We start from the raw sequence: 26,169 nt of genomic DNA, 5'->3' as shown, positions 1-26,169 counted from the left end.
CCTCTTGTCAAATATCCATAACTTTTCGAAGATCTGTGACATGTTTGTACTTGGTAGACTTGTTCAATAGTCCAGCAACTTGTAGCAGAGAACGTACGGAAGACATATGATCTGTCTGAGGGTGATGGAATGCTGATTCAGTGCACATTGTGTATGAGCACCGAGTCAGCGTGAACTTTCTATTTTTTTAACATAAAAGCAATTCTGGAAATAGTTTGTGGAGCAAAAAAAAAAAGTCTCAGCAAACAATCAATCCTATAGTTGATATCTGCAAAAGTTTATAGTTTTTCCGGGTTGCAACTGTTCCTGGAGCGGCTAAGATGGCCTGCTGTCATTATACAGTACAAGAGCGGCCTCTAGAGGCGAATCACTGTCACCAGGTGATGTTTATTTTGACCCATGAGACTTGAAAATTACCATAATTTTTTTAAACGTATGAACCTGATTATTTTATTAAAATGGCTTGTTTTATTGTAAATCAAACATGTATTTATGATATTTTACACAGTGTCCCGAATATTTTGAAATTGGGGTTGTAAGTAGAGTGAGTTGGGACAGGATGTTTTTGAGGCATTGAAGGTAGATATTAATTGAAAAACATGCACATATACTCATCTTGCACATATTTGTAAATAAATTGCCAGATCAGTTGCGCAAAAGGTTTTAACTATGTCTCTGAGATAGAAAAAAGAACACAGTGCAGCCACAAAACTGAACAAAGCCTCCCAAAACCTCTTGGTTAACTCTTTGGTTTTATCACTTGCAGGATTCGGACTCGCCGCGTCACTCCACTGCCTCAAACAGCTCCACCTTAAGCAGCCCTCCCAGTCCTTCATCACCGCACAAGACCAAGTCTCTTTCCCTGGAGAGCACAGACCGAGTCGGCTGGGACACATGATTGATGCATCACAGGACTAATGGGCGGCGTGTGCTGGTCCTGCATATGTCCCTGCCTGTACAAATCAAACGCAAGCACTACTGGATCCTCTCTCTTTATTTATCCAGCTTCTTAAGAGAGGAAAATATGTCGCTGAGTGTGTGTGCACGCGTGTGTGTGTGTGTGTGTGTGTGTGTGTGTGTGTGTGTGTGTGTGTGTGTGTGTGTGTTGGCCATCACTTGGAATTCCTCTAATTTTGGCTCAACGTGTGAATCGAACCTGAGCCTTTTCAAAGACTACATGTGGACTTGATTGTACTAGAGTTTGTATATAAACTGGGATTCTGAGTGAAATATTTATTTCTCAGTCCAATATTAGCTGTTTAATATTTGTTTTCTTTCCAAACTATGGATCATACAAATAACCACAATCATTGAGGAAAAACAAATGGGTTTTCTTTCTGGATGTGAGAAACCTGGAGACCCGGTTACTTCTTAAACTGCATTTCTGATTGGCTACCCCACTTTCCCCACTGAGAGGTTTCCCCACTTTCACACCCAAGTCACACGGCATCTTTAAGCTACACCAAGATCTTGGTACTGCCGTGGTCACTATCTACAGCGGGACTTCATCATAAGTGCACTGGATTTCCACCACTGTGCCAGTGGACAAAAAAAAATTTATCTCAAAAAGCACTCATCTATATATATTTCAGATTAGATGCGTTTGGATATTTTGAGTTTAATCGAAGCCTTCCACAGACCACTACCTACCAGTGACGTCTGATTTCCATCACAATAATGTACATAGGATGAAAGTATAGTATCACATATATACTGTATACACACACACACATACACAAACACACACACACACACACAGACACACACACACACACACACACTATATTTCCAAAAGTATTGGGTCACCTGGTCATAAGTACGGTATGTGATTTTTGAGCATTGCATTCCACAATTCCTGCTCTTATGATTCCCTCCACTCTTCTGGGAAGATGATCCATGATATTTTGGAGTGTGCTTATGGATATGTGTTCATCAGCCACAAGGGTGTTATGAAAGGCAGATACTGATGTAGGTGAGGAGGTCCGGGGTGCAGTCAGCGTTCCAATTCATCCCAAAGGTGTTCAGTAGGGATGTGATCAGAGCTCTATAGCAGGCCACTCAAGATCTTCCTCTCCAAAGCATGTAAACCAGATCTTTAAGCAGCTCACTTTGTGCACAGGGGCATTGCCATGCTGGAACAGGTTTGTGTTTCCAAGTTTAAGTGAATGCAAAATGTTATTAAAGCACATCTAAAGACGCTTTTGAATTGAGTGCCTCCAGATTTGTGGCAACAGTTTGGAAAAGAACCACATACAGCAGGAAAGTCAGGTGACCCAATGCAATAGTGTGTGTGTGTGTGTGTGTGTGTGTGTGTGTGTGTGTGTGTGTGTATAATGTATAAGGAAATTCTGAAGTGAGGAGAAAAGAAACAAAATAAACCATCCGTTTATTATTTTTTATTAGAATTAGAATTAGAATTTTAATTAGAATTATTTAATTAGAATCCCCACTAAATTCCTAAAAACAACCCTCCAATGTCATTTTTTATCCATGTGTATGATAGTTATTTCCATTTTTTAAATTCTCCATTAAAGCATTTAAACTGCTTCCCCTCCCCCGCCCCCTTAGGTCGCACTATAAATACTTATGAACTGGAACAAGGATAGAATTTTTTCGTATCATTTATTGGTCGAAACGCATTTTCAGCCACATCTCTCTAACATTCCCAGTTTAAAAATGTTAACCATGCGCAGAAAGAAGCGTGTGTGCATTTCAATCCTGGTTGTAGTTGTATATTTGCTGCAGATATTGTGAACTGGTTCTACTCAGCTAGGAAGGCTAGCCGCTGAGGAAGTAGTCGTTAATTCGAATTCAATTCAGCGCAATTTTTCCGTAGAACACTTTTAACAACATACACTGTCTCAACGAAACTTTACAGAAGGAGTTTGTGACTGTATATGTCAGCACTGTTCATTATCTAGGTGACACCGAATGTCCATTCATTATAGTTCCATCATTCATCACCTGGACACATGGATGCAAACCTGTTCATTGCAGATGTTAACATAAGCCAATGTAGCAACCTGTTTATATTAATTACAGTCCAAATCTATACTTATGGTTCCAAACCCTGCACAATAAATTCATAGATTTTCAGGCTGTTTATGTGGAAATCATTCTCAGCAGTGAGGGGGTTTCCAATTCAAGGATGGATCAGACAGGTTTGAAAACTCCATGAAGTGCTCTATAGAACGTTGTTACTGCAAGTTTCTCACCAGAGTTCGAATGATATTGGGGTTTTTTCTGCCGATATTTAGAAATCAGGGGCAGCCGAAGGCCGATATGTATGGCCAATTTCTTTTTCCCTCTTATTCTTTTAAATTAACCGTTTAATTCGATTTTCATAAGTTATACAAAAATTGCTTACCGAAAACTACAGGTGGTTGAAGGTTGGCGAAACAAAACAGTTCCAAACTGTTACTTTCATTCTCTCTCCAAATGGAGCATCATATATAACCAATGAGGCAATAAGGATAGGTCAAGAATGAACGATAAGAACTTAAAGCCAGGGATGCTGAATTCACACTACTGCCACCTGCTGCTACAGGAGAGTTATGTTCTCTCATGCAAGCGCAGAACGTTCACGCATGGATTGGTGTCAGATGCGGATTGCAAAAGTGCAATCAATCAGTCAACCTCTACCACAGACCTTAAAAGTGTTTAATCTTAATTAGAACTACATGGTGTGGTTCCTGGCAGCCATTTCTTTCAGTGCAGTTTTCATCTGTTCAATGTGTTGCTAAATCATTGGCGTCCCACTTCAGGGCAAATTCAAATGCCTCTCGACATATTTCATGTGTTATCTCCTGTATGTTGCAAGAGAAGGCACAAGGCAGCTTTTGAACAATGAGCGTTATTTCTGGAGGAGATCTTCCTGCTCTTTTGTACACATCACTTTTTTTTTTGTCGTTTTGTAATAATTTGTAAAGTTTTGCATGCTGGATGTATTCATTTCCTGTTTCTGTTACAGGCTTGTATTATGTTCTGAAAGCTCAGTGTTGATTTTTTTTTTCAAACAAACTGATGAACTGAACAAAGTCATGTGACCCCAGTCTATAAAATTGTACTCAAGTGAGAAGTACTTCTGTAAATGAGGAGGGATTCGTTTTCAATTCCAAACTTTACTCTTGTCCGATGCCTGCAGTACAAAGTGAAACAGTGACTACGCATCAGATTATTGAAACAGACTCTACGTTCACAGCGAGCAGTTGTGGTCGGTCCGCTTTATTCTCTGCTCTTTACATGCCAAATGTTTATCACCAATAAAACACTCAGTCATCACTCTCTCCTCTTCTACCTTAATTATGTGAGAAATCGTGTGGAAAAAGATGTCAGTCTAATCTACAAAAAGTCTACACAAAGTGCAATAGAGGAACAGTGGAATAAAAAGCTTGATTTTTTTTTTACTATAAAAGTTCTTTAAAACTGCACAGAAAAGTTTAAAACCTGAAAATAAAGCAGCAAGTGCTTCAATACGGTATTATAAAAGATACAACCCCAATTCCAAAAAAATTGGGACGCTGTGTAAAGTGGGAATAAAAACAAAATGCAATGATTTGCGGATCTCATTAACCCATATTCAATTCACAGTAAAACAAAACAAAAAAATGTTTACACTGAGAATATGTACCATTTTAAGGAGAAAATAAGGTCATTTTGGATTTAATGGCTCAAACACATCCCAAAAAAGGGTTATGTTTACCAGTATGTAGCATCACGTCATCTGTCCTTTAAACATCTGGAAACTGAGAAGACCAGTTGCTGGAATTTTAGGACAGGGATGTTGTCTCATATGTGTCTTATACAAGGTTCTAGCTGCTGTCCTTTGTTGTATTTTTGATGCACCAAATGTTTTTGTTTTTTTTTATGATGAAGGGTCTAGACTGCAGGCAGGCCAGTTAGCATCCGGACCCTTCTACTACAAATTCATTCTATTGTAAAATATTCTATTTTTATTGCATTTTCTTGCTTAAATTTTTAAATCCCTCTTCTGAGCAGCCAATTCCACAGGCACTAATGCACTCCCATACAATCAGAGATATGGCTTCTTAAACCGAGTGCTCAAAACAGGCCAGATGGTCACTCTCCTCTTTACTTCGGAGGACGCGATACCCATGTTTTACAAAAAAATCTGATTCCTCTGACTACAGAACAGTTTTCCACTTTGCATTTTAAATGAGCTTTGGCCCAGAGAGGATAGCAGCATTTTTGGATCATGCTCACATATGCCTTCTTCTTTGCATGAAAGATATTTGCAAATGTTCACAGACAATGATTTCTGGAGGTGTTAATGAGCCCATGCAGTGATTTCCCATACAGAATCATGGATGTTTTAAATGCGGTGCCGCCTGAGGCACCGCATGTAAACATTCACAGATGTTCGTCTGTAAACATTCACAGATTGGTGAAGCCCCGCCCATCTTTATTTCTTTGCGACTCTGCCTCTCTAAGATACACTATTTTTACCCAATCATCTTACGTACCTGTTGTCAATGAACCTCATTAGTTGTAAAATGTTTCTCCAACTGTAATAACACTTACTTGTTCCAGACTTTTGTTGCCTTGTCCCAATGACCTGTTACAGCCATCAAATATATAATTACCTTATTTTTCCTTAAAATGGTACGTTTAATATGTTTTCTATGTTCTATTGTCAATAAAATATAGGACTATGAGATTAACAAATCATAGCATTTTGTATTTATTTACATTTTACACAGCAACCTAACTTTTTTTGGAATTAGGGTTTTAATACGGCGAAAACCCTTATTGTTTTACCCTGTGAATACCAAAGATCTTTGCCAAAGAAAGTTTTTTTTCTGTTATGTGGTGTAACCAGGGCTTGATGTTCAGTTTCTAGATGTCCGTTCGACATCCGTACACGTGAGAAATCTCTTCAGCAGGTGCTTCATTACAAACGCGGTGTTTAAGTTCACGAAGTGGCTCCGTTTTCCTCCGTGACAGAGTGGACGGCGTTAGCAGGGCCGGCGCTGAGGTCCCTTATGCTGTCGTGGCGTGATTGGCTGTCGAGGCGCTGCGATCCACCGTGTCGTGACTGGCTCTCCAGGTGGACAGCGCTGCTTTGCTGAAGCTGCTCGTGGAGGCGGGATATGCTGGCGTGGGGGAGACGGAGCTCCTCTGCGCCGTGGAAACTACACGATGCATACCTGTGTTGGGAAATGGATGTGAAGCAGAGTGAGTGATTAGTTCTGATGGGGCTGGTTACGTTCTGTCCGCTTTTAACACGACTGTATAGACCAGGGGTCCCAGAACTTTGGCATTTGACACGGCCCTCTGAACAGTGCAAGAAACATATTTAGAAAATACAATTTAATTATGTTTTACTCATATAATACGCCAAATTATATTTTTAAGTGCCACACAAGAATGAACTTTAAAAAACACTTACTTCCAGTCATTCTGTCATGTGTACATCTGCCATCTTTTTACAGCATGGCCTAGAAACTGAAGCGCTCATATAGGTGTTGAATTTTATTTTTCTCTCTTTCCATTCTTTTTCGACACGCAGTCCGCATGCACGAGACACTGCGAGCGCTCACAGTGTTTTCTGTGAAATTCTCTTCACAATTATGTGATCACGAGCATTTTTATGCTTTTGGCTATCGCAGTGTTTTTTTATTGTCTCTTATTTTTATTTATTTGTTCTGGTAATTAAATCAGTTTTCCCTGCAATTTCTCTGCCCGCTTTAGAGGAGAAGTCGCAAAACATTTACTGTGTCTCATGATCGTTCCTCAGCCATGAAAACTCTTGAGTCCAAGAAGTTTTTTAAAGGTCTTTTGGCATTTTCATTTATGTTTTCACTGATTGACATAGAAAGATGGTCCTCAGTGCCTCTGTCTTTCTCCCTCTCTCCAACACTGGCACAACTGCAGCCTGCTTTTTTACTACAGGCGTGTCATCAGCGGGAGAGTTGGACAGAGATGGAGCCTGTTTGACAAAGTCGGATATTTTTAGTTTTGACGTTTTTTTCTGATGCGGAAAGGTGAGTTTTGCTTTAACTGTCTGGTTATTTTGAAGATTTAACTCACGAGTAGGCGGCGCATACGTCTCTGTTTATTACGTCAACAAATTATGTGTTAGGCCATTCCTCACAGAACACTCACATAAAAAGTCATAACATGCAGATTACTCGGTCATAACATGCAAATGTATATGGTTGCAGGTGGCGATCCAGGCAAAAATATTACTCGCAAATTATCAGTTTTGGTCGCAAATGCGACCATTTAAGTCGCAGTCTGGAGCTCTATGGAGTGTTATGTTTGCTCTTTTATCCATTATTCATTTTAAAAATAAATAGAAAAAAAGCACTTAAAAAACAAACAAAAAAAAAGGGTTAGATACTCAGGAAGTTGAAATGCAGAGTAAAATGCAGCGGCATAAGGCCAATTCCGTACAAGGCTCTTTATTAATAAAGCCCTGACACCTGAGCTTGCCAAAATGCCCATAACTTATAAAACATTCGTTACGCAGCTCTGCGGTCGGCTCATGCTCTCTTTCTCACCTGCCATTGTGAGACTGGCGCCGGCTGCTGTGGAAACTGCTGGCTTTGCTGTGCACACTGCTCGGACGGCTGCTCCCGCTGTGCGCCTCATCCAGTATGGCCAGGTGGGTAGAGGAGGCGTGAGTGGAGGTGCCCTGGGTGGAGGTGCCACGGGATTGGCGCACCACAGCCACTCCAGGCTCACGAAGGAGCAGCTGAGTAAAATCAGGCTCCTGCAGCACCTGTCTGCTGTCGTGCACCACACAGCTGAGACGAGGAGAACATGGGTAAGAGGAGGAACGTAACGAGAAAGGGATTGAACTCAGAGATTGAAAGGCATCGGAACATAAATATAGTATATTTCTTGCAATAAAAAATATTTTTTTAGGGGTGTCACCGAATAAGGATTTACATTGTCAAATCATAGTATATGTGTGTGCGTGGGGGGGATGTTGCGGATTAAAGTCGCAATGGCAAAATTTTTTTGATGTGGAGGAAACACTTAATTATTTAAATCCCTGCCAGCAAGATGCTCTTGTGTTTGCTCACGGATCATGGAAAGTGAACCGGTTATAATTTATATAAATAATATACTTATTAAAAGCTTCTCTCATCAGTCAAGTACCATAACCAACACAATCAATACACAAAGAACATCAAGACCGGACTCTGTTATAGTAGAATGTTTGAGATATAATCTATATTTAAGAGACTCACTCTTTTTTGTGATGGCCATGAAAGAAGCTGGCCCACTCAAAGCAGGTCTTCTTACTGCCCACCCAAAAGACAGATGGGATTCCCACCACCAGCATCATCAAGTATTTAATAAGCAAGAGGGCAACATCTGGCTTGCTCGTCTGCTCCACCTGTATAGACAACAGTCCGAGACTCAGACATCGTATACGCCATATTTTACAAATAATATTGTATAAAATATATATTCTTAAAATACAAATATTATTCTTATATATATATATATATATATATATATATATATATATATATATATATATATATAAAAAAGAATAAAAATATGCTTCAGGTGTATTTTTTTTTTTTTTTTTACATAGGTTCAGTTATTGCTTTAATTCCTGAGAAAAAACTTGGTATAAATGTGCTTCAATTACAAATTCCCCTCAGGTGACAAATACGTCTGTACCTGACTGTAGTTTTTTTATATTTTTAGTAAGCACTATAATTATCCTCAGACTTTTAGGAGTCTGGACACTGTGTTCTTTTTAATGTCACATTAAGAACGCTAAAAGTTGTGAGAGTCTGGCTTTGTTTACATCCTGAATCGTTCCTTTTACCTACAGAATCCCTGAGGAATATTTTCAAATGGATCTGAAGTAAGCAACATTAAAATAAACCTTTATAAATAAACTTTAAGATGCATGAAATAAATCTTTTGTAAGAGATGTTTTTATGCAGTCATTTTTAATGCACACTGGTACACACAGGCGTGCAACTGCACATTTGATTGGCGCTCGGTCCCCCTTCCAAAAAAGAGAGGTAATACAACAATAAATACGCTACATGCAATAACCCCACCCCTATGCAGCACCCCTGTGCACTGCGTATACTGGTGATGAGTTGTTCATGAATGATTTGTTTATTTTAAACGAATATATTATTCTTTAATGTGACGCACAAGCAAAGCGTCGCAAAATCTCTGTTGGTTATGTACAGAAAACAAAAGTGTTAGTTCACCTTTCGACTCTTTTAGTCCAAGTCCATTTCGTTCTTTTTTACCTAAATCCATAGACGCTATGCAGTTATTTAATGTCACGTGATAATAGAACGACCGACACAGACCAGGAGATATTAGAGGTGAGCTACTCGTTTTGTTTATCATAAATTGTGCTTAACTGCATTGTCCTATTTTAATGTTTGGAAAAATAGCTAAAGTTCGTGTACGTAGACGTTTTGTTGAATCTGCGTGTTCAAAATGCACAACTAAGAATTCTGGAAATGTTGGGACATTTTTTTTTTATTAAAATAAAATGAAAACTAAAAGCCTTTTGAAATCACATGAGCTGATATTTTATTCACAATAGAACATAGAGAACATAACAAATGTTCAAACTGAAACTTTTTTTTTTTGCACAAAATGAGCACAGTTCAAATTTGATGCCTGCTACAGGTCTTTATAAGGTTGCCACGGGGGCATGTTTACCAACAGTTTCAAGACGTCTGGGCATTGAGGTTATGAGTTTCTGCAGTTTTGCTGTTGGAATTTGGTCCCATACTTGCCTGATATCAGTTTCCAGCTGCTGAAGAGTTCCCCTCTTATTTAACCCAGATTTCCAACGAGAATGTCAAATTTGGACTCGTCTGACTATAGAACACTTTTCTACTTTGAAACAGTCTATTTTAAATGAGCTTTGGCCCACAGGACACAAGGCACTTCTGGACCATGTTCACATATGGCTTCCTTTTTGCATGATAGCACTTTAACGGCGGATTGTGTTTACCGACAGTTGTTTCTGGAAGTATTTCTGGGCCCATTTAGTAATGTAAATGACACAATCAAGCCGATGAGTGATGCAGTGTGGTCTGAGGGTCCGAAGATCACGGGCATCCAACAAAAGTTATTCTGTGTTTTCCCTTATGCACCGAGATTTCTCCAGTCTGTACTGTAGATGATGAGATTTTTGACATTGAGGAACATTGTTTTTTTACGCACTTGGAGATTGGAGAGCCTCTAGCTATTTTTACTTCTGCCTTTTTAAGACATCCCTTTTATAAGCCAATCATGTTACAGTCCTAATGTCAGTTAACTTGATTAGTTTCAAGATGTTCATCCAGCTGAATATTTTTGTATTTTTTGGCTTTTTCAGCCCTTTGTTGCCCCTGTAGCAGGCATCTAATTTGAAATGAGCTTATTTTGTGCATAAAAGTATTAAAGTTCTTAATTTAAACTTTTATGTTCTCCATGTTCTATCGTGAATTAAATATTGGCTCATGTGATTTTAAAATCTTTTACTTTTCATTTTATAAGAAAAAAAAAAAAAAAAAAAAAAAAAAAAAGAACGTCCCAACATTACGGTATTCGGGTTGTATTCTATTTTAGGAACGAAATAAACTGAATGAAAAGAGATTTGTTCGTTTTAATGAACAAGATTCAAAGAACCAAGACGTTTAAAATGATACGATCTTTCCATCGCTAGTATACACCGCATAGCCCTTCTTTTGCGCCTCTGCGTACACAAGTCCTGCCTCGTATGCTGCCCTGTATAGATACAAATATAACAGCAAAATAGATTAAATAAAATAAAATCTATAAAAAAAATATATACACGTACACTAAAGCACAACCTGACCATGTGACTCAGGGAAACCAAGTCCAATGGAGTGAATGTGGCCTTGTTAGAAACAGATTTAATGCATGTACAATGGGCACACACACACACTCCATAGACTATCATGATAGTCTATTGAGTGTGTGTGTGTGTGTGTGTGTGTGTGTGTGTGTGTGTGTGTGTGTGTGTGTGTGTGTGCCCATTGAGTCACTGCACAGCAAACCAGTGTGTCAAAATGTCATTTACAATCCTGCTACCTCTCGGTTTTGAAAGAAATTCCCAATCGTACAGCTGCTGTTCATCTACGTTCACCAATTTCACATTGTCCTTCATGCCATTTATTTATTTTGTTTATTACAATATTTTGATCAGCATGACAAACAACTGATGATGTAGGAAACAGACACTTGTACAAAATTAATGAAATGAATGTATTAAAGCATTCGCGATTTGCTTTTATGAGGTTGAACAAGTATTTATGAGAATTTCATTTCTAAACTAAGAAACGCACCAAAGCAACTGAGAAAAACGGTACTTATACTATGGTGTCTTTTTTCAAGTTGATCTGAAACCTGAACCAATTAGTGCTTGACATGAAAATGCAAATGCTTTTGCGCATTTCCAGGAAGAGAGAAATTATAAAAGAAAAGGCAGAATGTGTGTCTGTGTGTGAGAGAGAGAGAGAGAGAGAGAGAAAGAGAGAGAGAGAGAGAGAGAGAGAGAGAGAGAGAGAGAGAATGCTACATGCCCAGTAAGTAGTGCTTGAATGCATGTGTGTATTTAATTATTAAATGCTAATGGAAAAGACTAGAAGTTTGCCTGAGGCTTATGTGTGGCCCTGGTAGGTTTAGTACAAGGCATCACTTACTGAATGCCATGTGACTGGAATCCATTTGTGAAACTGGCAAGAAGAATATTTATCTTACTACTTTGTAAACACTTTATGCATCCTACCTTGTAAGGGCAGGGGATGTGGTAGTTCCTGCACTGCTCCTGCACCCATGTGATCTCCCACACGGGCCTGTAGCTCTGCTCGTACATGAAGCAGCCGATGACGGTCAGCAGCGGCACCAGGTAGAGCACGGAAAACACGCCGATGCGGATCATGAACTTGACCAGCTTGTCTTGATTCTCCTTGTCCAGCGGGATCTCCATGCGCACGCGATTGAGCGCCACGATGCCAGCTAACAGCAGCACCACGCCAGCGGTCACGGCCAGCGCCAGCGGGGCCAGGAGGAACCAGCGCAAAGCAGCGAGGTCGTAAAGACCCACGAAGCAGACGCCGCTCACACCGTCGCCCTCCACCCTGTTCAGAGCCATGAGCGTGATAGTGAGCACACCAGGCAGTCCCCAGGCTACTGCATGGAAGAGCAGCGCTTTCTTCTCGATCGCCTCACTGCCCCACTTGGGTACAGCGGCCAGGAACCAGGTGACGGTGAGCACGACCCACCACGCGCTGCCCGCCATGGTGAAGAAGTACAGAGCCATGAAGAGCAGCGTGCAGGCTTTGTTATGCGAGCCCTGCGTGACGGTCGCAGAGCGGAAGTGTCCCGGTGCCGCTTTGTTGCACGCCACACGCTCCTCCAGCAGGAAGCCCAGAAAGAACACCAACGACACCATCATGTAGCAGACAGAGTAGAAGACAATAGGACGCTCCGGGTAGCGGAAACGCCCCATGTCGATGAGGAAGGTGAGGAAAGTGAAAAGCGTGGCCGACAAACAGATGATGGAAACCACGGCGATGAAGTAGCGGGCAAAAGCAAGCTCATGTCTGCTGAAGTACATATTCGGGCACGGGGGCGAGCAGTCACGAACCCCGAGGAACCTGTAGCCCAACTCGGGGTCGACCTTCAGCTCGCGTGGGCACCAGAAACCGTAGTCGCGCTGTACAGACATGGGAGATTCCGCTGTGGAGTCGGCGCTTGATTGCAGGTCCTCTGCTCGTGGATACGGCTCGTCACATTCGGGAAACCTGCGGAAACCATTAAGCATATACAATGCCTAGTTATTTTATTAACTCCCTAATAAAAATTCTAAAAAATAAGATTTTGCAGTATATTTACCGGTTACAGGCCATCTCTTTAGGCCAGCTCAATCCAAAGATGTCCATGAGCTTGTAGCAGTCACTCTTGGCACGCTGGCACAGGTGGCGACACGGCAGGGTTACACGTCCGTACTCCGTACACACCGGGGCGTAGAGGGCACAGAGGAAGGGGCGCATGTCCGCCGAGCACTCCAGGTTCACCATGGGGTGGAAAGGCTAAAGGGGAACAGGGAGGCATTATGGCATCACTAACACTAGCTTGCATAGAACAACTCGTAATTTTGTTAATACATCATGGATGGATGTATAAATAGACGGACAGAAACGGAAGGACAGATAGACAGATCGATAACTGGAATGGTGGATGGATAGACGGACAGATGGATGGACAAATAGACGGATGGACAGGCAGACAGATAAATAGACAGACAGACATCTGGGATGGGTGAGTGGATGGATGCACAGATAGACAGATAGATGGATGGACAAAGACAGACAGACAGGCGGACAAAGACAGGCAGATGGATAGACAAAAATCAAGCTGATATGGAGAAACTGAGAGTACCCTTAATTAATTGATAAAAGTGTGACCAACCCTATAAAAGTTTCAGAAGAAAAGACATCAGCAATGAGGGTGTCCTTTCTTTTTCACACCACTATATAAACTGAAACCATTATCTGGCAGGGGTTTTTCTGAGAAATTCAATAAAACCAGAATAGTAAGCATGCAAAAGATGCAGGCTGTTTAGTGTTACATATTAATAACATGATGACATTATTTGTGAAACATTTCCTTCAAGCTGCCTGTAAAAAGGATTAGGATGGGTGTTAGTCTTGCCCATTTTGACACAAAGCATCCTCGTCGAAGCATCTCTTCCTCACACATAATCCATATTTAACACAGTAAACTGCTCTCGGATCTAGACTTAACGCAGACGTGACACAGAAACAGAGATGTTGAAGTGTGTGCAACATTCAGATCGCTGACATATATAGTATGTCTCTGGATTTGAGTCTCAGAGTCTATGCAGGAGAATATCACCATATGAAAGCCTGTGTGTTTAACATATTTGGACATGTGGATATTTAATATACATTTTAACAATACTGAGACGTACAAGTAATATAACTAAACAATTAAAACTGAAGAAAAGGCTTTATAAAACTTTCTGTAAAATGTATTAAAAAAATGTATAATGTATGAGGACATGCCCACATTTATTCCCACTTAAAATGGCTAAAATCACACACAGGTCTATCACATCAGGTACACATGCTTAGAACATCGTAACTCAGCTTTCTGAAGAAGACTTGCCCTTTTTAAACCTCAGGCATTTAATTTGCTTTGCTCCTGACAGTTGAAGTGAGAGTGAACACTGTGGTGAAATCGAAAGAGCTGTATGAGGCCTTTAGAAAGAAGACTGTCTGGTAAAGGATTTAGAAAGGATCTTAAAAGAATTTGAAATCAGCCACTGTCCGGAAAATAGTGTACAAGTGGAAGACATTCAAAACAACTGCCAACATGTCCAGGTCTGGCCGTCCAAGCAAGTTCACCCTGAGAGCAGAACACAAGATGCTAAAAGTGTTTACCAAAAACTCGAAAATGTCATCACGGGACCTACAGAGGGCTCTTGCTACTGTTGATGTGAAAGCGCATGTCGAAACTACACAAGTTTAACCTTTATGGGATGTGTGCAAAATGGAAACATTTGCTCTCTAACAAAAACATGAAGGCCAGACTGAAGTTTACCAGAGAGAATGTAGACAAAGTCCAGGACTTCTGGAATAGTGTTCTTTGAACAGATGTCTAAAATTTAATTATTTGGACACCGAAACAGAGGACATGTTTAGTGTAAAACAAATACAGCATTCCAGGAAAAGAACCTCGTACCAACTTTGAAACATGGAGGTGGAAGTGTCCTGGTTTGAGGATGCTTTAATGCAGCTGGCCAGCTCACCATCATAGAGTCCACCATGAATTCTATCATGTATTAGAGCATGCTTGAGGAACGTGTGAAAATTTTATAAAATTATAACTAGAACTAGACCCTGCAACATGACAATGACCTAAAACATACCAGTAAGTCTACCAAGGACTCGCTGGAAACTAAGAAATGGAGAGTCCTGAACTGAGTCAAAGCCCAGATCTTAATCCTATTGAGATGCTGTGGGGTGACTTCAAACGTGCTGTAAATGCAAGAAACCCCTCAAACATCTCACAGCTAAAAGAATTCTGCGTTGAGGAGTGGGGCGAACTTTCCTCAGGCTGATATCAGAGACTGGTAGATGACTACAAAAAGCGTCTCACTGAAGTTATTTCAGCCAAAGGGGGTAACACAAGCTATTAGGGGGGCAGGGTGTCCAAACTTTTTCCTCAGCTAGAATATGCATTTTTGTTGATCTATTTTGTTTAAGGAGTAAAACAACGTTAACTTTTGTGGATTACCTGCAAATTAAATCACTTTCTTTTCCAGAAATTAATAAAGACCAGCTTAGACATCGATATGTGACAAACATATTCATAGAACTAAAATCTCAACGTGTGTTTACTTGATGGCCATTAGAAGTTCTTCAGGTTAAATATGTCCAGTCTGTATTGTCCAACAAGCATTTTTGTTTGTTTGTTTGTTTCTAGAAAGTTTTTTTGTAACACATTATTCAAGTCACAAGCTATGGACGGAAATGTCCAGGGTGAGCTTTTTGAATGAAATATATACACGTTATATACAATGTTTTAACTATCGATTGTAACTGTTAACTCTCAAACTCAAACCAGGAAACACCCAATCCTGCTCCAGGAATGGCATGCATTTAACATGGCAGCTCACATTACATGTCAGCATTACATTTACAGCATTTCTCGGATGCCCTTTTCCAGTAGCCTTATTACAATTATCCTATTTATACACCTAATTTTCTGAGTTGAGGATCAAGGGCCTTGCTCAAGGGCCCAGCAGTGGCATCTTGGTGGTGCCAGTGATTTTAATCTGATGACCTTCTAAACAAAAATCCAACATCTTAGGCACTAAACTACACCCTCTCCCAGGCAGCTCCTCTTACCTTACACTGTATATACACACAAACATGTAGTTTAGCGCAGTCAATATCCTAATATTTACATGGCATATCTAGAACGCTGACTCTACAGTCTGTTGTCCTTCTAAACCAACCGCAAGTTTGTTTAGTCTCCGCCTTGCACTTTGAGTGTATTTAGTGTAAGCATCATTTTTATGTAACACTGCCTTAATCCTCCTGGGCATGGAATTCATCAGAGCTGTACAGGTTGTTGCTGGGATCCTCTTCCACTCCTCCATAATGACATCACTGAGCTGCTGGATGTTAAACACATGGTGCTTCTTCACCTTCCACTTGAGGATGCCCCACAGGTGCTTAATATGACAGGCGTCATGTTCTGCTTCTGAACTGCAGCTCCCCAGTACCAGCAGCACTCATGCAGCCCCAGAACATGTTGCTACCACCACCACGTTTGACTGTTGGCAAGACACCATTTATTTGGTACTTCTCACTAGGACGTCGCCACACATGCTGGACAACATCTGAGCCTAAAAAGTTTATCTTAGTCTCATCAGACCACAGGACATGGTTCCAGTAATTGGACAAGGTTGTCTTCAGCAAACAGCTTGTGGGCTTTCTTGTGATCCAGCTTCAGTAGGGGCTCCTTCTGGGACGATGCCATGCAAACCTCTAAAGCAATGCTGCAGAACTTATGCGTCTGTTTTTTGAAGCAGCTTCTGCACCTGACACACAGCGCGAGGACTCGACTTCTTTGATCAACCCCTGTGAGACCTGAACCCGTCTTGGAAAACCTCTTACCTTACCGATCTTCTTATAGCCTTGGCAAGAGCAACAATTCTAATTCTCAAATCCTCATAGAGTCTTTACTATGAGGTGCCATGTTAAACATCTAGTGGTCAGTATGAGAGAATTATACTCAAAGCACCCAATTTTAGTTGCTCTAATACAAGATACACAAATTTGAATGATCCTGTCAAGCAGGATCAAGTTTTGTTATTTATAGAGGACAGTAAATCTGTACTGCTATACAAGCTGCACATGAACTACTCTAAAATATGTATAAGTTTAATTTCTATTGTGTTGTATTTAGATATACTAAAAAAGCTGAAATACCCATCATGCTTTACTGTGTATCCTTGTTCAGTTTTAACCTCTAAAGCACTTTTGGAATTCTCTCCTTCAACGTTCACCTGCCTGATCACTGTTTGAAGCACAGCAGCTCACAGCTACTTTAATCTGCACTGTAACTTCAGAACGCAAAAGAGAAAAGACAGAAGCCTTCAGTGATCCACACCTGGAGTACTGAACAGTAATATATCATGAATCTGCAATTCTCTGCAATCACAACTATGTGATGGAACACAATTAAATATCACAGAATTTTTTTTCCACAGAAAAGGTCATTAGTTAAAACTCTTTTTTTTGTACATTAAAAAAAACAAACAACTAAATTGAATATTCACATAATTTAAAAAAAGGATGCGTTATCCATCCTGCTGCCAAGGCAACCAGCGATCCAGGCAAAAATCCTGCTTTCAGCAAGGGGTCTCTAAGGACTGAGGTCAAAGGGTGTGGTGGTGGAAGGGAACCACCTCCTGAGAAAGAAAAGAGCCCTGTTCTTTTGTTGTGAGACAATCAGGACTGGTTTCCAAAGCAACTGCGCTGCCTTATGTGGGGGGAGGGATGAAGAAAAAGATAGAAAGAGGGAGAAGACGGGAGGTGAAGAAGGAAAGGAACAAAAGGCTGCGGTGTGGAAGGGAAATCGATGAGCGAGCCAGTGGTTTGATATAAACTATGCTGAACTAAAGAAATAAATAAGGATTAAGAAGGAGTCTGGAAAAACTTCTGCTGTGGGAAGAACATCCTGAATATTATTGTGCAGCATGTCAGTACAATCAATAAACAGTAAACAGCATTAATGGAATGTGAGGAATTAAACAACACACTTGGGCCAGCCTCTGTGGGACAACGAAAGCTTTACTCTGAAAAATGAATGCAGCATCGAGTTGTCCAGGACAACATTAATCCTGCTCAGATATCCTTCATTCTGCAAACACAACCACGCTCCCTCATCCCCCTCGAAAAAAAAAACCTTGGGCAAACGTCTCGTATCACAAACTGACACGAGGTTACGCAGAGTTCATTCCACGCTGGTGCTTTTACAAGCATCTTCTGGGGTTGAAAGATCCTGAAAATAATAAAGAGTCTGTCGTTTGTTTTAAATAAATACCCGAACGAAGGCACGGAATAAGAAGAACATCATGAACCTTCTGGAAGCGAGTCTTCCATGAGTCTTATTATTCAGTAAGTTTTTCCTGTCAGTCGTCTTCTTTTTTTAAGGCTTTTCCTCAACCATTAGTTCTGCCTTCTGCTCCGGTGGAGTCACGATAAAAGATTCATTTTAAATAATTGAGTCATTTCCTGAAATCTAGGACATACACTGTCTCCACAATCCAGTTTCCACTCCCTTCATCCTCAGCATAGTAAACTAGACTTTCGTCCTTAGATTATTTAAAAGTGACTCTGTATAGAATAATCAAAATAATTGAGGGCTGTACATTCCAGTTGTACATTAGGACTTGTATGTTAAACCTTTGTTCGAAATACTGAAACAATACAAAATTTTATCTGGTGAAGATTTTGATCACACTAAAAGTCAAACCAAAAGTCAAAAGCTTTTTATTCAAAAATGTTTAATGCGAACCAAATCCCGCCCAACACCAGGGAAATACCACTCCGATCATAAAGCATGGTGCAGGAGATACGGGAAAGCCTCTGTACATACTACATACACTTTATGTTCCAACTGGATAATGAGCCACTAGAAAAAGATTAAACTTGACAAAAACGGTTATACTGAGCCAAATTCTTCAACTAGTTGGGTTTTTGACTAGAACACCAGTGCTTGTCTCTATCTGTTGTATCCAAGTCTTTTTTAATTGGGTTTAACTTCTACCTACTTAAACCTGGAATTCTACTTTTACAGGTATAAAAATGGATGCTAGCATGGTGGTACTACACAGAGTAGTAAATGGCTAGTGCGTCCCATTACTGAAAGATGTCCAGAAACGGCATTAATCAAATTGTCAGACAACAGTGTTAGTGAGTGGAACAGCATGTGGGGTGGGGCTGTAACGATTCCTCAAATAACTCGAGTAATTCAAATTACAAAAGATTTAATTTGCCTCGATGCCGTTTAACTAGACACGGAGCACTGTGTTTCCCACGGACCATTATTACTGACGCACCGGTCAGAATACATTCTCATAAATACTTTCTCATAACCTACAGCCACTGCAGAGGGACTTTTAGAACGCAACTGTATTTGCATTTTGATGTAATGTGGCTATTAAATGCACTAAATGGGTTTAGTTTTCATCGATATTCTTTTTTGCGATTTTAGTAATAAAAATGTACGTTTTTTTCTAAAAAGAAAAACAAAATACTTGTTCATTTTAAGAGGCCCGTCTTATTTTCTCTCTTATTTAGTATCGATCTTTAATAAAGAAATAACTACTAATCTACACGATTAATTGATTGAATAATCGTTAGAATCCTTGATTACTAAAATAATATAGCAACAGCCCCAGTGTGGTGATAAAGTTTCATGTGAGCAAATGGCATAAAACGCACGGATATCTACAGAAGACTTCAAGCACAGTACGGATAGGATAACATTTTAAAGATGGAAGAATATATGTGACATCAGTAACGATCCCATGGTGGTTCCCTGATAAGGAAGTGAAGCAGGATGTCCTAGCATGTTTTAGACGTACCGACAAATCTTTCGATGCCAAATCTTTCCGGGTGTTAGTTAAACATTGGGATAAGTGTATTAATTTTCAATTTCTTCTTTTATATTATAAACTCAAAGTTCTGATTTTAACGCCCCTCGTGAAATTTAGTTTAAAGCTTTTTTCATTTCTGATCTCATTTCCATTCAACTTTTCCATCCAGGTCCTCATATCTTACAACTGTCCTTTAAAACCTAGCGTTCTCAACTGCTGGCCCAAAGCTTTGGAACGTGTTCCTGCTCTACATTAAATCTTTACCAAAGTCACGTTTTAAAGCATATTTGTTTCTTTTCGCTTATGATTCAGTATAAAGTCTTCATTTTATGATATGTTGGTTGTATCTGTGTGACCCTTTATTACTTTTTATAGCACTTTGGTCAACAGTCTTTTGTGGTTTATGAAAAAAAAAAAGATTTTTTTAAGACCTTTTTAAGACCATTAAGAATGAAATTTAAGACCTATACATATAAAACCTATATAATGTTAAAACACACACACAACCACATTTTGTTAGCAACTGGCCATATATTAACAACCTTGCACTTCCCCATAGCTGAGAAAAGTTTTATGTTTGTGGTACAATCAATAGTACAATCATCAATGATGATCCAAGAGGAGCATTTTAATGAGCATTAGCGGTAGCGTTACATGGACATCAGAAAATTAAGACTCGGAACAGCGAATTTAAGACATTTTAAGGCCTAAAATTTTGATTTTACTTTTAAGACCTCATGGAAAATGCGATGTATTTTTGCTTTTAAATACATCGCAATGAGTTTTATTTTGATTATACTTTTTTTTTCTTACAAAAACATTTAATAAAAATGTCATCAGAATTTTTTATATATATATATATATATATATATATATATATATATATATATATATATATATATATATATATATATATATATATATATAAAAATTCTGATGACATTTTTATTAAATGTTTGTAAAAAAAAAAAAGAAGAAAAAAAGTATAATCAAAATAAAACTCATTGCGATGTATTTAAAAGCAAAAAGATTAATGAGGGGATGAATATTCTTAAGCATACTACAATTTATATATATATACACACACACACATATACACACACACACACACACATACATATAAATATATGTAAGCACACAAAGCAAAGAATCGACGGTAGACGTACCTCCATGGCAAGAGCTGCGGTTTGCTGATCATAGTGGTTGAGTAGGTTGGGCATGAACGTGGTGTTGTAAGACAGACCCTGGCACATCCTGAGTGTGATGGGCTCGCAGGTAAAGCTGCTGTGGCTGCTTGAGGAAGGCATGTTGATAGCTGTGCATGTGCTTAGCATGGAAAGCACGACCCAAGCAAGATCCATTGTCCTGACCTCAGCCAGAAACATGGCAGGAACCGAATGATGTCACTCTCTGCGATGTTTTAGGGAGGGATAGGTTTGTGTGTGTGTGTGTGTGTGTGTGTGTGTGTGTGTGTGTGTGTGTGTGTGTGTGTGTGTGTGTTATGAGAGATAGAGTTGCCTCATTGATTTGAATTTGAGGTGGTGCCAGTGGATTAGCTGATCTCCATTGTTCTGCTGTAAAACGTAAAATGAGCTTCTTAACAATGTTCCTTCTTCAGGTGTACTTGCATGGCCTAGTTTAATTGTTTTTCCTTTTTTTTTTACTTGTTTGACCACCTCACCAGATCTGTAGAAAAAAGACCAGAACAAATTTCACATGCAATACCAGTGACACATTCTCTTCTCAGTGTACACAAAGACTATGTACTGATTCAGGACAGGATTACAATAGAAAAATCGTCACATCTAAATCAAACGATTTTAAAGAAGGGGGCAAAATTTTGGGGGGCAAAATTAACATGTAGACACGTTTGCCTCAGATATGTCTAATACTGCAAATATCCATCCATTTATAGGGAGATACTGTATTGAAATTCTATTTGATGAAGGTGAAGGTGTAATATTCTCAGGAACATTATTAAACAACATGTGAGTAAAGAAAAAGCTGCAAAGCCATAGCAAAGACCTTAAACCGGTCAGGTAATATGCACCGAAGCTCTTCTGGAACACTAATCTGGTCAGAATAAAGAGTAATACAACTCTTAGTAAGTAACTCTTTGTAAGTAACTCATCATACCTGGTAAAAGATGAACTGTGTCCTCATACCCACAAGGAAGCATGGTGGGGGCAGCATTATGATAAAGGGATGCGTCTCTGTAATTGGTACTGAGGAATTTCATACTGTTGTGTGTAAAAAGAATAAAAAAAGAAAAGAAAGGAAAAACACATGAATGATGTCTTTTTATTACTATTCTTGCAATGAAAACATTTCGAAATTTACTTTAAGGCCAAAAGTATGCAGACACCAGTCCATCACACCCATGTGTGGTTATGTCCTACACTGTTGTCACAAACCTGGAAGCACACAGTCGTCTAAAATGTCCTTGTCTGCTGTAGCATTACAATTTCTCTTCACTGGAAGTCAAAGCCTCATACACTGTTCCAAAATGACAATGCTCTATGGAGCTTGATGAAGACATGGTGACATGTTGACCTCACCTATAAGATGAACTGAAACAACAACTGAACTCCAGACCTTTCACCAACATCAGTACCTGAACTCACTGATGCTAATGTAGTTGAATGATCACTATAATCCATACAGTTCCTTCATCTAGTGAAAAACCTTCCCAGATGAGTGGAGCATGGATGGATGGATGGATGGATGGATGGATTAGATAGATGGATTAGATAGATGGATTAGATAGATGGATTAGATAGATGGATAGATAGACAGACAGACAGACAGACAGACAGACAGACAGAGACACGTTAATCACGGCGGTATCACTTCTCGAGCGTATATCATACACGCACGGGACCATGTTCTTTGAAGAACAAAGCGCGTGCTCGCTCAGTGTATTGTGAGATGATATCAGAGGAAGCTTACCAGGGTAATGAAGGCGTCTCTGTGATGGTGTTCGGTTCTTCTTACCGAATGCAGGCCTCCTTACTGCTATGCAGCGGATGAAAGAATCACGCACCGGACCGTCTTTCATACGCACACACTCACCGCGGCTCTTCTTCACGTCTCCTGCGTCTGCGCGCGTGCAGACCGCGCGCCTGGTGTGGTGCGTCGAGTAACAACAGCGGCAGCGGGCACGAGCGCGCGCACGCGGTAAGCGAGGGCGTTACATGCGAATAAAAGCCAAGTGGAAAATATATTATAAAGATATTATATACTGTGGTCGTTAAATAAAGCAGGTCCCGAGGCGCTGAGACGGTTTTATATTTAGCAGCAGCAGCAGCGGCAGTAGAAATGGAGGGGTGGTGCTGGAGTCGTTGCTCGGAGGCGGCGCAAACGAACTCCATGGAAACCGATCAAACTGTATAAGGAAACAGACTCTGATCGGTAAACATGGCTGCTTCTTCTGCTCTAGTAAGCTTCTGCTAACGGTATGTGACTACTACTACTATACAAGCCCGTGTTATCGGTTTCCTAATGTGTTTCAGTGTGATGTAGTGTAATACAGCAGTTGAGAGAGTATTGTGCATGTTCCCTTTGTTTATATGTAACAAACGAAGTAATTTATTGGTGTGGTTTACTTTGACCAAACAAATATATACCCAACCCCATTCTGTTCGAATACTGATGCCTCTTGTCAAACTTGCCAAAGATGTTCTTCACTAGTTTGAGATTTTCTTCTGACCTTGTGATCCAGTTCATCCCAGAGAAGTTCATTAGGATTTAGGTGCAGTGACTGAGCAGGCCATTACATGATATATAACACTCCAGGTGACTGTTTGCTCTCTAAATAACACAGAGCTTGGACGGATGCTTCGGGTCATTGTCTTGTATGGTGAAGTCAGATGCAGATTTCAGTGTCCTTTACTAAATCATTTTTGTCACATGAATCTATGTAAGAAAGCATGTATTTATTTACTTTTGTGTTATGTACATAGGTGTATTTGTGTTTTTTTATTTTTTTTTGCTATACTTAGGTCTTTTTAGATTTTTTTAAATTTTTTATTCCTCATTGTTTATGAAAAGTACATAATAACCAGAGGTGGGATGTAAATGAAGAACAAATACTTCGTTACTGTACTTAAGTAGATTTTTCTGGTATCAGTATTTTACTTCATTATTTATTTTTCTGACAGCTTTTTACTTTCACTCATTACATTTTTTTACACTAATATCTTTCATCGTCTCACATTTTCAACCCAGGCTCGTTACTTTAGTTGTAATCTAGTTGGTGATATTATAAATATTTTTTCTTCTCATTGCATGCCGTTTTTCAACCTACCACTGGTGTATCATTTCCTGGCTCTCACTTACCACAGATGTAGGCTAGTTTACCAAGCAAACAACAAGCGCGGCAGAAGGCAGAAGAGGGAGTCAGCGACTGAGACATTCCTGATACCAGATTGTCATCATCTTTTCTCTGCTTGTGTTCTATATGATGGTTGTACAGCCTGGATACATTCATTCTTTCACTTAAAGAGTAAAAGTACAAAATTATTTGCCTTCAAATGTACTTAAGTATCCAATGTCCTGTGATTTATTACATCTGTAATGTTCCTATTGTAATTTTTGACACAAGACTCTTAATTAACTCAGTTTATGTGAAAAGACTCGCACACTGATCTATTAATAGAATGATATTAATGAGTTAAACATATTGATATCTATTACAATTATCATGAGCCCAAAACCTTATTTTCAAGTACTTAAAAAAATCACGCAAATAAGGTGTTGTGGTGAGTTTGAGTCAAGAGTTCCTTTCATCGTTTATTCCTCTCTAAATGTTCTGCTCGCTGTTGAACTGACGCTGAACTGTATGATTGCTGGTTTGCTGTGTGTTTGACCAGTTAAGTTTTTATCCGCTAATAAATAACAAGGAACGACTGATTTCACAAAATGTAGTTAAATAAAATGTAAGAGATTTGACTTTGAAATGTAGTGAAGTAAAAATAAATCTCTTTCTAAAAGGAAATTCTTCAATCAATTACAGAAGTACAAATTATGAAGTACATTTACTTTGTTACCCTCTACCACTGGTCATTTATGAATGCAGTCATAGACTTATAATTAAATTTTCTGTCTAAACTCATGTAGCACTCTGAGGTACAGTTGGTAGGTTGGTACTCAGGGCTCATAAACATTGCTGATGGGTAAAATATTAACTTGAACAAGTGTTGGCTGTGATCATTTGATAGGTGACTTTTTTTTTTAACGCCTTGGTGTCTGTGTGTGTGCTCCAACATCTCAATGAAGGTAACTGGGAGGGAGGGAGATTTTTCTTTTCCAGCAACCTGGAGTCTTCACACATTCTACCTTTCATCACAATATCTTTTTTTCTGTTTATGAAGAAATAGGTTAATGATTATTGTAGTTATTAACCCAATTCCACTAAGCTGTATCACAGTTTCTATCTATCTATCTATCTATCTATCTATCTATCTGTCTGTCTGTCTGTCTGTCTGTCTGTCTGTCTGTCTGTCTGTCTGTCTGTCTGTCTGTCTGTCTGTCTGTCTGTCTGTCTGTCTGTCTGTCTCTTGAAAATGCCTCTTTAAAAAAGCTTAACTGTTTTGAATTGTTTTGGCCGATCTTTCCTCACGATGTCCATCTTTTCTTGAAAAGTGCATCTTGTAAATGTAAGTGCATCTGTAACCAAATCAATTGCTTCTTCTCTGTCAGGCGTTGTGCAATGAAAAAAAACACCCATTTAATCCACAAGAATGTATTTGAGCTTGTGCAGTTTGCTTCAGATGCAGTTTGCGAACTCTGACTAGTGCGCGCTCTTACCATGAAAATCACGACGTTATTGGGCGCCTGTTAGACGGCCGTCAAGCAACATGGATATTACGCTACAAGTGCCTGCAGTGCTGACTGTGAAGGGCTTAATTTAGGTATATTTGATGTTAACACATGATGTGATGGCTGAAATCGGATTGTATAGAAAAGCCAACTTAAACTTACACTCGGCCCAAGGAGATAAAAGCTATGAAATGAGGAGAAAAGAATAATTCAATGCATATCCATGGACAAAAATATATTAGAACGCAAGTCCGAGAAAAAGTAAGAGTAAGCATTGCTGGCCTTTTTGGCCTGTCACTGCTTTACACCCTGTACACTGTTTCATCATGTTACTATTCTACTTAATACTGATTACATTGCGTCACTGCAATCGCTCATTATTTTACAGGAGTGTTGTTTTCGATGTTTTTCGACGCTGGAACACCATGGGCAGCAAGATGCAGACCAAGATGAGCTCCTGGACACCACTAAACCACCACATATCCAACAGCCATGTGTGTCCATCTGACCATTCTTAAACCCTTTCAGTATTATTCTTCCTTATTTTAGTAGTGGTCATACATCTAAACATTGTCGGTCATGTGGTTCTCTTGATCTGTTGAAGGTCTTTGAAGAGAGGAGAAACCTCGTCGGCAAGTGGGTGAGAAATAAGAACTTGTTCTTTTGTAGTCCCTCTG

The 26,169-nt window shown here is 39.6% G+C and overlaps 4 protein-coding genes across 14 annotated transcripts in view; 2 read left to right on the top strand and 2 right to left on the bottom strand.

The window, feature by feature from the left end:
• Nucleotides 1-4,281, top strand: part of cdc42bpab (CDC42 binding protein kinase alpha (DMPK-like) b) — a 106,780-nt gene extending 102,499 nt beyond the window's left edge. For 6 of the 7 annotated variants that reach the window (XM_083562925.1, XM_083562924.1, XM_083562921.1 and 3 more), the window contains one exon: nt 767-4,281. In XM_083562925.1, coding sequence (XP_083419051.1) covers nt 767-898 — 132 coding nt within the window. In that variant the 3' untranslated portion in view covers nt 899-4,281. The remainder of the gene's footprint in view (nt 1-766) is intronic. The other variant, XR_014536976.1, reaches the window with a different exon arrangement.
• The window catches only part of LOC310738067 (uncharacterized protein), a gene marked incomplete at its 3' end in the record, with an annotated part of 255,387 nt that overhangs the window by 35,024 nt on the left and 194,194 nt on the right, over nt 1-26,169 (bottom strand). The window lies entirely within an intron of this gene.
• Nucleotides 2,656-22,828, bottom strand: fzd3a (frizzled class receptor 3a). 2 transcript variants are annotated; one of them, XM_083563041.1, is made up of 8 exons: nt 22,622-22,828; nt 21,809-21,912; nt 20,839-21,358; nt 12,868-13,064; nt 11,759-12,776; nt 8,220-8,368; nt 7,524-7,769; nt 2,656-6,167 (listed from the first exon to the last, which is right to left on the bottom strand). In XM_083563041.1, exons 3-8 carry the CDS (start codon nt 21,055-21,057, stop codon nt 5,933-5,935), a joined length of 2,064 nt encoding a protein of 687 aa, XP_083419167.1. In that variant the 5' UTR covers nt 21,058-21,358; nt 21,809-21,912; nt 22,622-22,828; the 3' UTR covers nt 2,656-5,932. The 2 variants fall into 2 exon arrangements, with proteins under 2 accessions (XP_083419167.1, XP_083419168.1); XM_083563042.1 differs by having other exon boundaries at nt 20,839-21,246; nt 22,622-22,742.
• The window catches only part of fbxo16 (F-box protein 16), a 19,244-nt gene continuing 15,602 nt past the window's right edge, over nt 22,528-26,169 (top strand). For 2 of the 4 annotated variants that reach the window (XM_083563091.1, XM_083563090.1), the window contains exons 1-3: nt 22,528-23,127; nt 25,881-25,986; nt 26,097-26,132. In XM_083563091.1, the coding sequence (XP_083419217.1) occupies nt 25,918-25,986; nt 26,097-26,132 (105 nt within the window). In that variant the 5' untranslated portion in view covers nt 22,528-23,127; nt 25,881-25,917. Of the gene's footprint in view, nt 23,128-25,449; nt 25,987-26,096; nt 26,133-26,169 lie in introns of those variants that run through there. The other 2 variants (XM_083563089.1, XM_083563088.1) reach the window with 2 other exon arrangements.

This window comes from Silurus aristotelis (genome assembly GCF_946808225.1).
Source record: "Silurus aristotelis genome assembly, chromosome: 15".
NCBI classification, from domain to species: Eukaryota; Metazoa; Chordata; class Actinopteri; order Siluriformes; family Siluridae; genus Silurus; species Silurus aristotelis.
Note: the sequence above shows the minus strand (reverse complement) of the source record. Positions and strands in the feature narration are given on the sequence as shown.